The following is a 12,900-nucleotide window of genomic DNA, read 5'->3' as shown; positions in this document are numbered from 1 at the left end:
TTTTTAATTTATTTTTTGCCTGTCTCCATTTCCCTTCCACTCCCACTAGCTGAGTAACAGAATGACGAGAAATACGAGTATAACGTTCTGTCTTGTATTTGAATTGCAATTTTTGTTCAAAAATACTATTTTATAATACGTTCCAAGATCTAATGCAATGTACGGTTTATAAAAATAAAGAATTTTGATGAATATTGTATATCTAAAAATAAATCTGTGAGTATTTTTCTGGCTTGTGGATAAAATTATCTTTGAGTTACATGACATACGGAATATTTATGATTGCTTTTTTATTTGGCTTTAAGTTTTGTTTTTGTTTTAACAAAAATAGTTGCAGGGCTCTCATCGTGTTAAGTCTAAATGTTCTTCAATGTTGAGATGCATCCACACAATTCACACAGCCCACATGTGTTTTAATCGCGTCAATACAAAGTTTATTCCTCGTCTTCAATTGTTTATTTAGCTTTATATCAACAAAGTGTTATTTTTTCATTCTTAATTCTTCATTCAGTTTTAAGCCAAATAAGCTGAGAAAATGAGCGTAAGTTAAACGCCAAAAAATGTATTGCAAGTAAACGTTACGAAGTTATTTTACATTAAAATCTCATTAATTTTCAAACTTTTTTTAAAGATTGTTATTCGGAGTAATAATATGAGTGATACCAAGAGTTTTAATCTTTTCAGATGATATTTAAACTGACAACGATTTTAAGCGTGACATATTTGATGAGCTCAAAAAATATATTAAAAGATAGAACGTTTTAAATAGGGAGTTAAGGTTTAACACCCAGGTTCCAACAATGGTTACGAGATAACTTTTGTCTTAAGTAAAATAATATGCCCATATATTATACATATATGTGAAACGGCTTCGTGTCATCCAGATTGTCGAGCCCATCAGATCATGTCCATCTTTCTGTTCATCTACTGTATGAATATAGAAATCCTAGTTTAGTTTAAAATTAGCCTTGCAGATTCTTTCGGTTCAGACGCAGCATTTGCGTGAAGGCCACGGCTACAATTTTAAAAATGTTTACAATTTTATTATTATTATTTTTGCAAATTTCTATTGATTTGAGAACAACTTTTCGGCCACTCCCACTCTAAAGCCCACAAACACGGAGAAAGTACCACGCCCTAACAGAAGTGATTTGTTTTTTTTTTTTCATATTATTATTTGGACATTTTTTTTTAAGATACTACCCAATTTTGCGTCTCTAGATCCATCGTTTCGTGGACTATGATAGACAAATTTAAAAGTCTTTTAAATTGGTCTTTTAAATTAATTGGTAATGGCTTCAGAAGTCCTTTCTAATCATGCTATAAGGGAGGGAGTCCTATTACATTTACGCAATCGGTGATTTTGCCCAGTTTTCGTGTAGTTTAGGGAATATACATGAACGTCGTATACTTCTATTCTAGACATATTCTTAAATGGGGATGGGGTTTTCCTCTAACAATCAATCGACTGGGATGAGGGCAGTTATTTTATAGTCAAGGCAATAAGTATCCGATACGTTCTAGAAGTAAACAAGAGTTCCCCGACTATCTGATACCCGTTACTCAGCTAGTGGAAGTGCGAAGGCGAGTCTTCAACACTGACAGTTTTTTTCGGTTTGCGGGCGTTAGAGTGGGCGTGGCAAAAAGTTTTTTGGCAAAACGATAGAAATTTACAAGTCTAATACAAAAATGAAAAAATATCAAAACATTTTTCAAAAGTGTGGGCGTGGCAGTTTTGGGCGGTTTGTGGGCGTTAGAGTGGGCGTGGCAAAAAGTTTTTTGGCAAATCGATAGAAATTTACAAGACTAATACAAAAATGAAAAAATATCAAAACATTTTTCAAAAGTGTGGGCGTGGCAGTTTTATGCGGTTTGTGGGCGTGGCAACATGAATCAACAAACTTGCGCTGCGTCTATGTCTCTGGAGTCCGTATGTTTAATCTCAACTTTCTAGCCCACAAAACCGTCAAGACTCTCCTTCGCACTTCGAATAGCTGAGTAACGGGTATCAGATAGTCGGGGAACTCGACTATAGCGTTCTCTCTTGTTTTTCGTCCCAATTTCTATCAATATGCATCCCCTATTAGTTCACCAAATACCTCAGAACTGCATTCTGTTAATATAATATGGATCCGATTGGTTCAAAAGTGCAACAGTTCAAATCGGTTCAACCCGTTACTGCGGTATATTTGCACAACAATCTTAAAAAAATATATAATAAAAACTAAATAATTTAAACAAATATATAAGAATAAATATACTAAACTTAACAAACAAACAAAATGAAATCATCAGTGATTTGCGATTTGCAAGATAGTCGAAATTATTGAGTTTGGCACAAATCCTAAGATTACCGCAAAATGCACTCAATATTTAAGTGTAATTTCACGAGTCAAACAGGGTACCCCACAGAACAAATCAAGTCATCAGGAGACCTACTTAAGACATAATTAAGGAAATGTCCAATCACCCAAAAATACATGAACTGGCTTATATGCGGTGAAAAGTATAAGTCGTTCAGGGAACGTAAACATATGTTGACAGATATTCAACAAACTATATTATAGAAAAGTTAGACTGTCTGTCCTGACTGTCCGCCCGTTGCTATACCAACTATCCCTTAATTTTCAAAGCTTTCCGCATTAATCTCACCCGAAAGTCTTCTTTCCAATTATATAAATGTCATATTCCTATGGAAATTAGTTCTAACGAATCAAAAACTTGCAGATTACTTTTGAAAACGGGTCCAAATAGTGTCCGGATCGGCCACGATATTATATCGACAAATAAAACGAAAAAAACAGAATGCTTTGATATCGTTCTCAAAGCGGCGGAGGAAAGCTCTGTCTTAGACAAAATAGACTTCCTTCACCTGGTAGACAACCAAAAGATGATTTTGTTGAGACTATCGCCATCTTAAATATTTAAAAAGAAGTATTATATACCAGGGTTCCATCAGAAGGTAGAACGAGTAGTCAAAGGATGCGTAGTTCGCTTGATCAACGACCCCAAGCGTGGAAAAAATGAAGATTTACTCGTTTACATTGAGAGAGTTCATATCAACCACTTTGAACCACTCACGGATACAATATAGCCACAATTTGGCTGTTGTGGATGGATTTTCCATATTCATTTGGCTTTATTCTACAAAGTCAACGGGAAGCGAGGGAGTAGTGAAAAAGTTCGGAAAACAAGCATCACTTCTTGGAAAGCATCGTTAGTTATAGGGGTACCGCTTTTACATCAGGAATTTTCAAGCAGTTCTGTAGTCGCGGGGGAATTCATCATCTGCATATCACCACAGGCGTTCCAACAGGCAAGGTGTACCTTATCAACAAAATTGTCAAACCAATGCTTAGCAAAATATGCCAAGACAAGCCACTTAATTTACAACAGTCGCCTTCAAATTACCAAACATAGTCCGTACCAAATTTTGACATAATTAAATTTTAGGAAAAAGACGACGAATTTTAAAAATTTTTTGACGTTTCTTCTAAAGGTTGTATGTCAGGAATTTCTAGAGCCCCGAGAAATAATTACAAAAATGCATTACTGGCCACAAATTACAGACACAAAAAACAGATACCATGACCAAAACACCAGAAACAGCATTTGATCTAGTTCTAATAGACACAATTGATACACTTCCTATATCAGAATATGGAAATGAGTATGCACTAACTATCATTTGCGATTTAAAGAGTAATTTCACTTTCTAAAGGTATTTTTGAAGATTTCATACTTAAGCTTGGCAACATGTATTTGGAACTTGCATGCTTAATTTAAGCTTTCTAGCTTTTATTTATCTTTAGATCGAGGATGATTATAAAAACAAGAGAAAACCCTATAGTCGAGTTTCTCGACTAGAAAATACCCGTTACTCAGGTTTTTTTTTGTTTTACATATCCAAAAAAATTATAAAAACAAAATAAAAAAGAAAAAACAAATTTAAAATTGCGGTGTATACGGTTTGTGGGCGTTAGAGTGGGCGGATCCAAAATGTCGTTAGAAATTTAAAAGTCAAATGAAGAAAAAGATAGATTGGACGTGGCAGTTTTAGGCGGTTTTTCATGTACAGCCCTCGGATCGAAATAATCCCAGACTAGGTTAACAAGGTGAACGCAAAAGGAACCATCGTGTAGAAGACCTACAGAAATCCGGTTTTTATTATTATTTATTATTATGAAAACATTAAACAGTATTCAAATTAATTTTAAAATTCTTTAAAGTGTGAGATATTCTTGTTCCAGCTAAGTGAAGACCGACCCTTTTTTAATTAACGCCAATATAATTCAAGAGACAGCTAAGCTTGTGGGGCAGTGAGGACTGATTACTGAAAAACGGTACAAAATATATTTTGTTTCCATTGGTAGTATTTTTGGACTATTTTTGCTTGCTTTTGTTATGTTGGAAAGGCTTACCAAGATCCCGTGAATAAAATATGGCGAGCAAATGGTGCCTGAAGGCTTGGGGCCTTCTATGGTACACGCACATATCGAATTAGCACATTGTAGCACTCTGTTGCAACGTAAACAGCCAGACCCAATGTGTAATAAGACACCCCACTTGAAGGCCACAAAATATAATTGCATAGTCAAATGCTGACCAAAACATTGTGCGTGCCTATAGCCCTCACCCGCCCTTAAGCGATGTCCAACAGCGATACTTATAAAAATATATATAAGAAATATATAAGAGCGCCGGTCCACGTCCCCGGCAGCGACATATTTCCTATAAGAAAGTTGATTACATTGAATAAATGGATTCAAAACGACACTGTGTTAATATCACTGCATAGCACGTAACTATCGGTACCCTACAATACCCTTTTACAAAACGTGTAACGGGTATAAACATAAGAACTCATTCTTTAATCACTTTGACAGAAAGATAGAAAGAAATTTACCATGCGCGCAGGATGTGAAGTTGGTCAAAATGAAAAGAAAAGATTAATTTCCGCCATTATCTTAGCGAGAAGGTTATCGGTGCTGACGAAACGAAAAAAGGAAACAAGATGAGTAGGTTCTAACGGCGAACAGTGTCGAATAGCAAGAGAATCCTTACGTATACATAAATTTTTCTGATTGGCTGTGCGAATGCAACAGAAAACAAGACAAGTGAACAACTACGATGCATAACATTCATTTCACTTCATTTGCTTACATTTACAGATTACGATGCACATATTACTAACACAAAAAATATCTGACCCAAGGATTCCGAGATATAGTCCCACAAAGTTGAGAAAAATTTATTCCTTATTTTTCTCCCCCACTCTCTCCTTCACCTGGAAAACTTGCCCTCACTTCACAGCTTCAAGAAACGCTTGCCTCTGACTTACATTGCCCGGCATTGCCTGAAACGACTGCTGCGATTCTTGCACAGGATCTTCGTAAAGATGTTGTGCCCCTAGCTACTGCCACCGTACCAGTAAAAAGCCGTTCAGGAACCTTTGTTCCTTGCCGTGCCCAATTTGGGTTCTCAACTGCACTTTTAACATTCCTTTTTGAAAATCAGCTTCAACTTAAGAAGACGCTTGTGTTACCGGATAGGCAATTCTAGTTTTGAAACAGATGGTTCGTCTAAATACTCGAACGACATCACTGCTGTTATTGACTCCAATATTACCGATAGTAAGCCCTGCCTTAACATTGACATTTGCACCTGGATCATACCCCAAAATCATAGTTCAATGCATATATTTGCTTATATGGCGCCAGTCTCTTCTAAGATATTATATGTTGTGCGTCGGTCAAGTCAAGCTTCTGCCGGGATTGCCCCTAATTCAAAATATCCGCATAGGCTGGACTGTATCTGGAGGTTGCACTCGCTCAGATGTCTCGGACCCCATAACTGATTGGCCACCTATGACAGTAACAGAGAAGCCAGTACTGAAATTTTTTCGAAGAGTCTTGCTTGGAAAATCTTCGTACACTAAAGGATTAATCTAGTCGAGCTCACTTTCCTCGCTATTACCTTTCGTTGACCAAGATGGACTTCTTCGAGCAGATAATAAGCTGGAAAAGTCTTCGCTGTATTTTAATGACCGTAACCAAATCTTCGTACCGAAGAATAGTACTACAACAGTATAGACAAGGCGAACACCTTAAGGATTATGATGAAACCGACGCTTCCAAAAGGGTGAGTAAGTCGGGACTTGGTCGATATGGTCGAAAACGATTACTTCTACCTGTGACATACTTTTCAACGTACATAGAATCTAATCTACAAGTAACGTGTTTAGATACATACACCTCAAAATATTGTCTCTTGTTTTAAATTCAATGGTTCTCTGATGCCTTGTGAGACTTTGTGTAGCTTTTCCTCGTAATGCGCGGTTGCAATGTATCAATAAATTGTTCATTGCATTGGTTTAAAAAAATTTTCAGTAAAGCGATGAGGTTCCACATGACTTGTTAAATGTTTTCAGTACTCCGCTCCGCGCTCCTGCTATACTGACACTGACACCAAGGTGCTAGTTTGGGTACTCTGGATAGGAAAACTTTTGAATAAAATTTTGAATTAAATTAAATATTTTGCGTGTTTTTGGGAAGTGAAATGTATTTTATTAATGATGTTAAAGAGTGGGTGCGTTCCTTTATATTTAATATTAGTCAGACATTTTTGTATCCTATTATTTTTTTGTATTTGCCCGCTTTAAACCGCAAAAAGCTGTCACGCCAAGAATTTTGAAGAAGAATTAAATTGTTAATAGAAATAACTTTCTATCGATAGGCAACACAAATTTTGTCAATTTCGGCAAGGGACTTTTCTTTCTTCAATCTCCCTCGCACTCCCACTATATACATATGTAACGGGTATCTTTGATAAGCCTTCTTATTAAATATTTTTGCGTAAACAAATAGCATATTCCAACAATTTTGGTTTCGGTTTAGTTCGGCAGCGATGCGCGCATGCAGAGGTTACGAAAGCGAAAATTGAATTAATTGCAGAGCGATCAGCAAACCGTAGGCGCGAGAGTACAAGAGACAGAGGGGAGAGTTTTGATGCTCTCGTAGCTAATCTGCATAAGAAACGCTGACTTTTATCTAAACTGCTGACAAACTAAAGACGTCAATTTAGGAGATGCTGGCGGCTGCGAGCCTTGACATACTCCCCCCGTTGCACAGTGGCGCCTTAGATACTTTTGGGTTACAAAAATCATAACTTAAACCAGTTGAGATGTTTTCACAATGAAAGGTAATTGTAGAACCTTTCGATTAAGTGGTCATACAATATGGTGTGATAAAGAGTAGATTTTATTCTTGAAAATTAATGTTTTTAGAGGCAGTTTTCTCAATTTGTGTCCAATTTCGACCAATACTTTTCATTTGTTTTCTCAGAAAATGGTAATATGGTCATATTTAATGTTTAAAAAACAAACAATAAATAAATTTTAAATATTTTTTAATTTTTTCTTTAGTTTTTTTTTTTTTTCTATTTTTACCTTCTTTGTACTTTTTGTTCATTATAATCATGCAATTTTACCTCATTTAATTTTTTTTGAAGAATAATTAGTCATTATACTTTCATTTAAAATCATTACAAAGTCAGGGATTGCCGCCAATACAGGAAAAAATGTATGTCCGCCATACAATTTTGTACTGCGGAGCGACTGCGCTTGTAGCAGAATTTGCACTAAGCCGCGCGTTTTATACGCTGAGTTGAAAGTATCTTTTGCCTGGAAAATTCGTAGTGGGACGTCGCAAAATGGCGCAGAAGATACAGATACTATACAAAAATCAAATTTTTGATGACAACGGATCGTTGCATGGGATATCGCATTCGACAGGTAATAGTTCAAAGGGGTTGAATCCAAAAAATGATAGGTTCAGTATTTTAGAAGTTAAACGTGTTTAAAGTTGAACCTTTGTGGGTTGCAAAAGAAGCAGGTGTTTTTTTTTATAGAAAATACGGACTTTGCGGTCGATTTTTAGGTAAAATATGTACCCGACCGGCTTGGTTATGGTCTCTATGGAAAGGGTCATCAAATCTCTGTAGAACCAAGGTAGAATAAATGTATAATATTCTTTGCACGTGCAGGCATACCTGTTTTACCGAAGTACTAATTTTCACATATTTTTGAACTTTGATGGAGAAAATAAATCGATTCCCTACCATTCCCTGGGTTTGGAGTATGAGGTGTTGTTCTTAAATATATTCTTTATCATAATCAAAAGAGATCCGGTTCCCCGACGCGTCGCGCAATAAATGTCTCTACTAACGGATAAAGTTAATCCGGCAGATCTACGCGAACATGTGTTCGTGTACCATATTGTCTTGCTGGTCTGTTCACCTATTTTAAAGAGCACCTTTTGATGTTCGGCCAGGTTAATGATTGCTAACAACGCGCTAAACTTACAATAAATGTAGACAAAAGTATGTTTTGCTATAGTCAGGCCAAATATCTGGTATATGTTGTAGAAGGTGGATGCATGGTCGACGCGTGACGGGAATTTCATCCAAAAAACTGCCCAGACTGCAGCTCCTTTTCACAACCGTCTAAAGATAGATCGAAAAAAAAGAAATTTGAATTATCGGAAGAGGCAGTTCAGGCATTTGAAATGTCAAAATATATCATGACAACAGCACCAGTGTTGGTCAACTCTTATTTCAAAAGAACGTTTTATATTTAATACGATGCATCGACCACTGGACTGGGACGAGTCTTGTTTCAGACTGATGTCTCAGGCAGTGAACACCCAATCGCATGCATGTCCGCTAAACTAAAGAAGGCACATCATAACTGACCTGGTATGCTATGCCGTTATTCCCAGCATCAACAAATTCTGTGCTTATATGAACGGAATGCTCTGTTCGGGAGGTTTGCTCCATGGAGCCTCAAATTACAGGTATTCGTCTTCACAATTGAGTACCGCTGGGGCTCACTGAATGTGGTCCCGAATCAATATGAATGAAGTACAAAACACTGAGCTGAAGAGCCAAACATTCACATCGACCTGAACTCCACTTTCATTTATCTACTTGCTTCAGACCGTTGACCGTTAAACATATCGAAAACGAATGGTGTTTTGCACTAATGACGATATGAACGACGAAATAGATAGTTAACGAGTGAGAAGTATGTAACGTCAGCAAAACCATCAACAAGAATTACCGCCCAACTATGGTAGAAAAGCTAGTAACGGAACAACCCGCCCATAGACATTATGGGACCGTACGCACGTACGAAGGCTGGAAATTTAGTTACCGTTTGAAGTGACCTACAATAGTCGATCAGAATGCAATGTTTGGGGTAAGGATGATCATCCACGGCTTTGCCCGGTTTTACGAAAACTAGGCGGCAATTAGCAGACCTAGACTTAGGCCTACCGGTAAAAATGAAACAAATGGGAATACATGGACAAAACGTTATATGAGGTGGGCAATACCAGCGGCGTGTCGGGGTGTAGAAAACATGTAATAGATGCTATAAACACACATTGTTTAATGGTCTTGTCATTGACAGCTTAAAATCCAGCCGTAATTTGAGCTGAGAAATTGATTTACCCGCATGGCCAGCTATAGCAAACCACAATAATAAGCCAAGAATCTGTAGGAGCGGGTACAACTGGCTGGTTGCGTTAAACTCATAGCATTAAAGAAAATGCAATTTTGACAATCCAGTCGAACGTCCAAAATCTTTCACAAGGAAATTCTACTTTAGTAATTGTCAAAGTTCATTCAGTCCGGTACTGACTTCCCAAATAGTGGAAATTGTGAAATATTTCTCCTAGGTGGGAAGGCTTGGCTCATATAGCCAATTACAGGAGTAGACAAAAAATCTCTAGTCCAGTATAAAAGACCATAAGTCTCTAAAAGCAGTGGGACCAAAGGTTTTGTGTCCAGAGGAGACTTTAGACTACAAGTGCCGGAGGGACTAAGTCTTTCGTAGAGACAAAAGATTTTAGATCCAGAGAAAATCCGACAACAAGACCACAAAAACGAGATCTTAGGCGACCAGCACATTCTTAGCTTCATTACCATAGCATTTCTAGCGAAACTGAAACTGGATAAGTCACAAAAGAGCAGTACAGTGGCGTCGTGACCATCATCATCCGTTAGAGAAGATCGTGTCCAGCATCCCGCATCCGCAATAAATAAATAAATATAAGGTTTAATGATTATGAGGAAATATTGATAATTTATAAATCTTGGTAAGCCCCTACCTATCCAACATAACGAGACTAAATATTAAATGCACCTGAAAAATAATTAGTTTTATTACCGTTCGTCAGTCTTAACTGACTCGACATAATCATCGTTTTTGGCCGATTATTGGCTTCTGCTGGGTCCAGAAGCCTTTAATTCTTCTGAATCCTGCTAAAGACTTCTTTAGCCGACTATAGCTTTTTGTGTGCTCCCGTGATTTCTTCCCATTTGGAAGTAATATTTCGCCATATCCCTTTGTGGAGTTAGTGATCTTTTGACGAACTTTGCTTATTACCGGAATAGAATTACTAATTATACTGGCAATTTGGCATTCGTTAATTGCGGAATTAGCATATTCTTTGTTGCTAGTTTTGTAAGATAATATACAGTCGGCGATCAATTGTTATCAAAAATGGCGCGGACCGGATGTGAAAAATATAATATATACCTAAGCATTTATGAAATACAGTCTAAATTTGGATGAATGTAACTTTTTAATACCATCTTTCAAAGAAAAGAACAGCTTCCTTAAGGAAAATTCAGTAGAAAGGGATTTTTGTATCATCCCTCTATTCTGCATGGCGTTCGTCTCCATATCTACTAGTCTTATATAAACGTTGATATTGGTATAGATATGCAGGTCACTTTATGCACATCAAGCCACACATAAGAGCATAAAATTTAACCTGGGTGTTGATCGATAAATTAAATAACATTTTATTTTAGTATTATGCGTAAGCTGTATTTTTCTAAATAAACACGTTTCTTTTCATAGGATGAATTGACTAAGGAGCAAACAGCATGTAAGTGTATAATACATTTTACTTATTTCTTTAACCAAAAATCATTTCTTAATAGTACTACGTAATGCATTTAATGCTTTTGACCCAGAAAAAAATGGATATATCAACACAGCCATGGTGGGTACGATACTTAGCATGTTGGGACATCAACTTGATGATGCAACTCTTGCTGACATCATCGCTGAAGTCGATGAGGATGGTTCAGGTCAAATTGAATTTGAAGAATTTACCACACTGGCCGCCCGCTTTCTTGTTGAAGAGGACGCCGAAGCCATGATGGCTGAATTGAAGGAAGCTTTTCGCCTTTACGACAAAGAAGGAAATGGATATATAACAACTGGTGTTCTTCGTGAAATTCTGCGCGAACTAGATGATAAATTGACAAATGACGATCTGGACATGATGATTGAGGAAATTGATTCCGATGGATCGGGAACTGTTGATTTTGATGGTATATAAATCTGAATTATGAACGATTTATTTTTTTATGACATTTTTTGTTTTGTAGAATTTATGGAAGTAATGACTGGTGGCGATGATTAAAGGCGTATTAAAAGAGTACATCGAAATAAGTATTTCAGCTTAAACAAAATTTTCTATGCAATCAAAATTGTAAAACATAAGAAAACATTACATTATTATTTTTAAAAAGTAAATTGATCGTATGAAATCGTAAAATATGTTTTTTTTTTCGCATTTTTGTGAAACACATTTTGAAATAACAGTGTAGGCATATTAATGCCTCCGTCCTGATGCAGACTTGGGCCAAGGGGAGAGGCATACTGTAGTGACCAACTCAAACTTTACACTGCAACAACTCTTCAAGACACCCTCGCCCAAAATTATAGCAGCTTTTGATAACCCAAAAAGTGAGAGAATTGTTTTAGACCAAACAGAACAGAATATGATCGTACGATTGTACAGCTAGGGAATGGAAAGCCTATAGCAGTGGCCACCGGCATGCAGCTTCCCAGAGCTTAATTCATTATCAGATAAAACCTCTTGGCGAACGCTCATAATTTTTGTAGCTGCCCAATAAAACATCATATACACGTGGAGATATAATTTTATTATATATATCCAATACAATAAAAACGAGAGTGGGATATTCAAATAAATTTCCGTGTGTGATTTGTGTGAAAGTGGAAAAGGTAAAAAGTGCGATAGAGTGAGTTCCCATTTCTAACCCCAGTTTTCATAGGGATTCGACCCCAAGGCGTAAGGAAGGCCAAGGCCTATATAAGGGCATTTGGTTGCTCTACAGCCGACTTCCCCCCCGTCTCGTCGACCACCGCATCAGCTCATTGTTTAAACCCAGTTCGCTTCAAGAAGAGGCCAAAGGTCGACATAACCTTCAGCCAAAAAGTTACGCAACCGGCCACCTGCCGAATGGTAACTGGCCAATATATTGGAAGGCTAGAGCTCATCCAGATTATTCCAGCTGTGCAGAAGTTTAGACGGGCGGATCGGATTTAATTATATTTGGACATCATCAACGTTACGCAGTGAGGATCACCTCATATGACCAGCGGAGGTCTAACTTAGTGATTCCGTCTTATCGCAGCGCAGCGTAGCTGTCAGCGGTCTTATCGCTGCAGCGCTGCAGTTGCATTTCGGTGTTTTGTTTTGATTCTTGATTTTCTTTTGTATTGCAATTAATAATGAATTAAATACTCGCAGATTGACGGAACTTTTGGCATTTGATTAGGAATTTAAATTAGCACCTTTAAAATTTGACCTACAGCTCGACAATGTCAACGTGAACTTGGGCCCAACTTTACGCACATCATGGAGTGGATATTTAAGGTCGTGAGTACTAAAACACAACAATGATAAAAACCAATTTTATGAATTACCTATATTAAAATTCTACAAAATGCCACTCGAACGTCTAATTAAAATAAAATCTGCATTTGGCTAAAAATTGTATGAAATATATACTAAT

At 37.0% G+C, this 12,900-nt stretch overlaps 1 protein-coding gene across 2 annotated transcripts; it reads left to right on the top strand.

Annotated features, from left to right (window-relative positions):
- The first annotated feature begins 360 nt into the window (after nt 1-360).
- LOC122619395 (troponin C) lies at nt 361-11,633 on the top strand. 2 transcript variants are annotated; one of them, XM_043796316.1, is made up of 4 exons: nt 361-541; nt 10,928-10,955; nt 11,011-11,406; nt 11,464-11,633. In XM_043796316.1, the coding sequence occupies exons 1-4, from the start codon at nt 536-538 to the stop codon at nt 11,496-11,498; spliced, it is 465 nt and encodes a 154-aa protein (XP_043652251.1). In that variant the 5' UTR covers nt 361-535; the 3' UTR covers nt 11,499-11,633. The 2 variants fall into 2 exon arrangements, with proteins under 2 accessions (XP_043652251.1, XP_043652243.1); XM_043796308.1 differs by lacking the exon at nt 361-541 and adding an exon at nt 5,734-6,141.
- Nucleotides 11,634-12,900: the final 1,267 nt, after the last annotated feature.

The sequence above is a fragment of the Drosophila teissieri genome, chromosome 2L (assembly GCF_016746235.2).
Source record: "Drosophila teissieri strain GT53w chromosome 2L, Prin_Dtei_1.1, whole genome shotgun sequence".
Lineage (NCBI taxonomy): Eukaryota > Metazoa > Arthropoda > Insecta > Diptera > Drosophilidae > Drosophila > Drosophila teissieri.
Note: the sequence above shows the minus strand (reverse complement) of the source record. Positions and strands in the feature narration are given on the sequence as shown.

Excerpts from the sequence above, each read along its gene's own strand:
- LOC122619395 (XM_043796308.1), top strand. The coding sequence starts at position 5,992 with ATGGACTTCTTCGAGCAGATAATAAGCTGGAAAAGTCTTCGCTGTATT. Across the intron at positions 10,956-11,010 it reads GACTAAGGAGCAAACAGCAT|TACTACGTAATGCATTTAAT; the intron begins GTAAGTGTATAA and ends ATTTCTTAATAG. Across the intron at positions 11,407-11,463 it reads GGGAACTGTTGATTTTGATG|AATTTATGGAAGTAATGACT; the intron begins GTATATAAATCT and ends TTTGTTTTGTAG.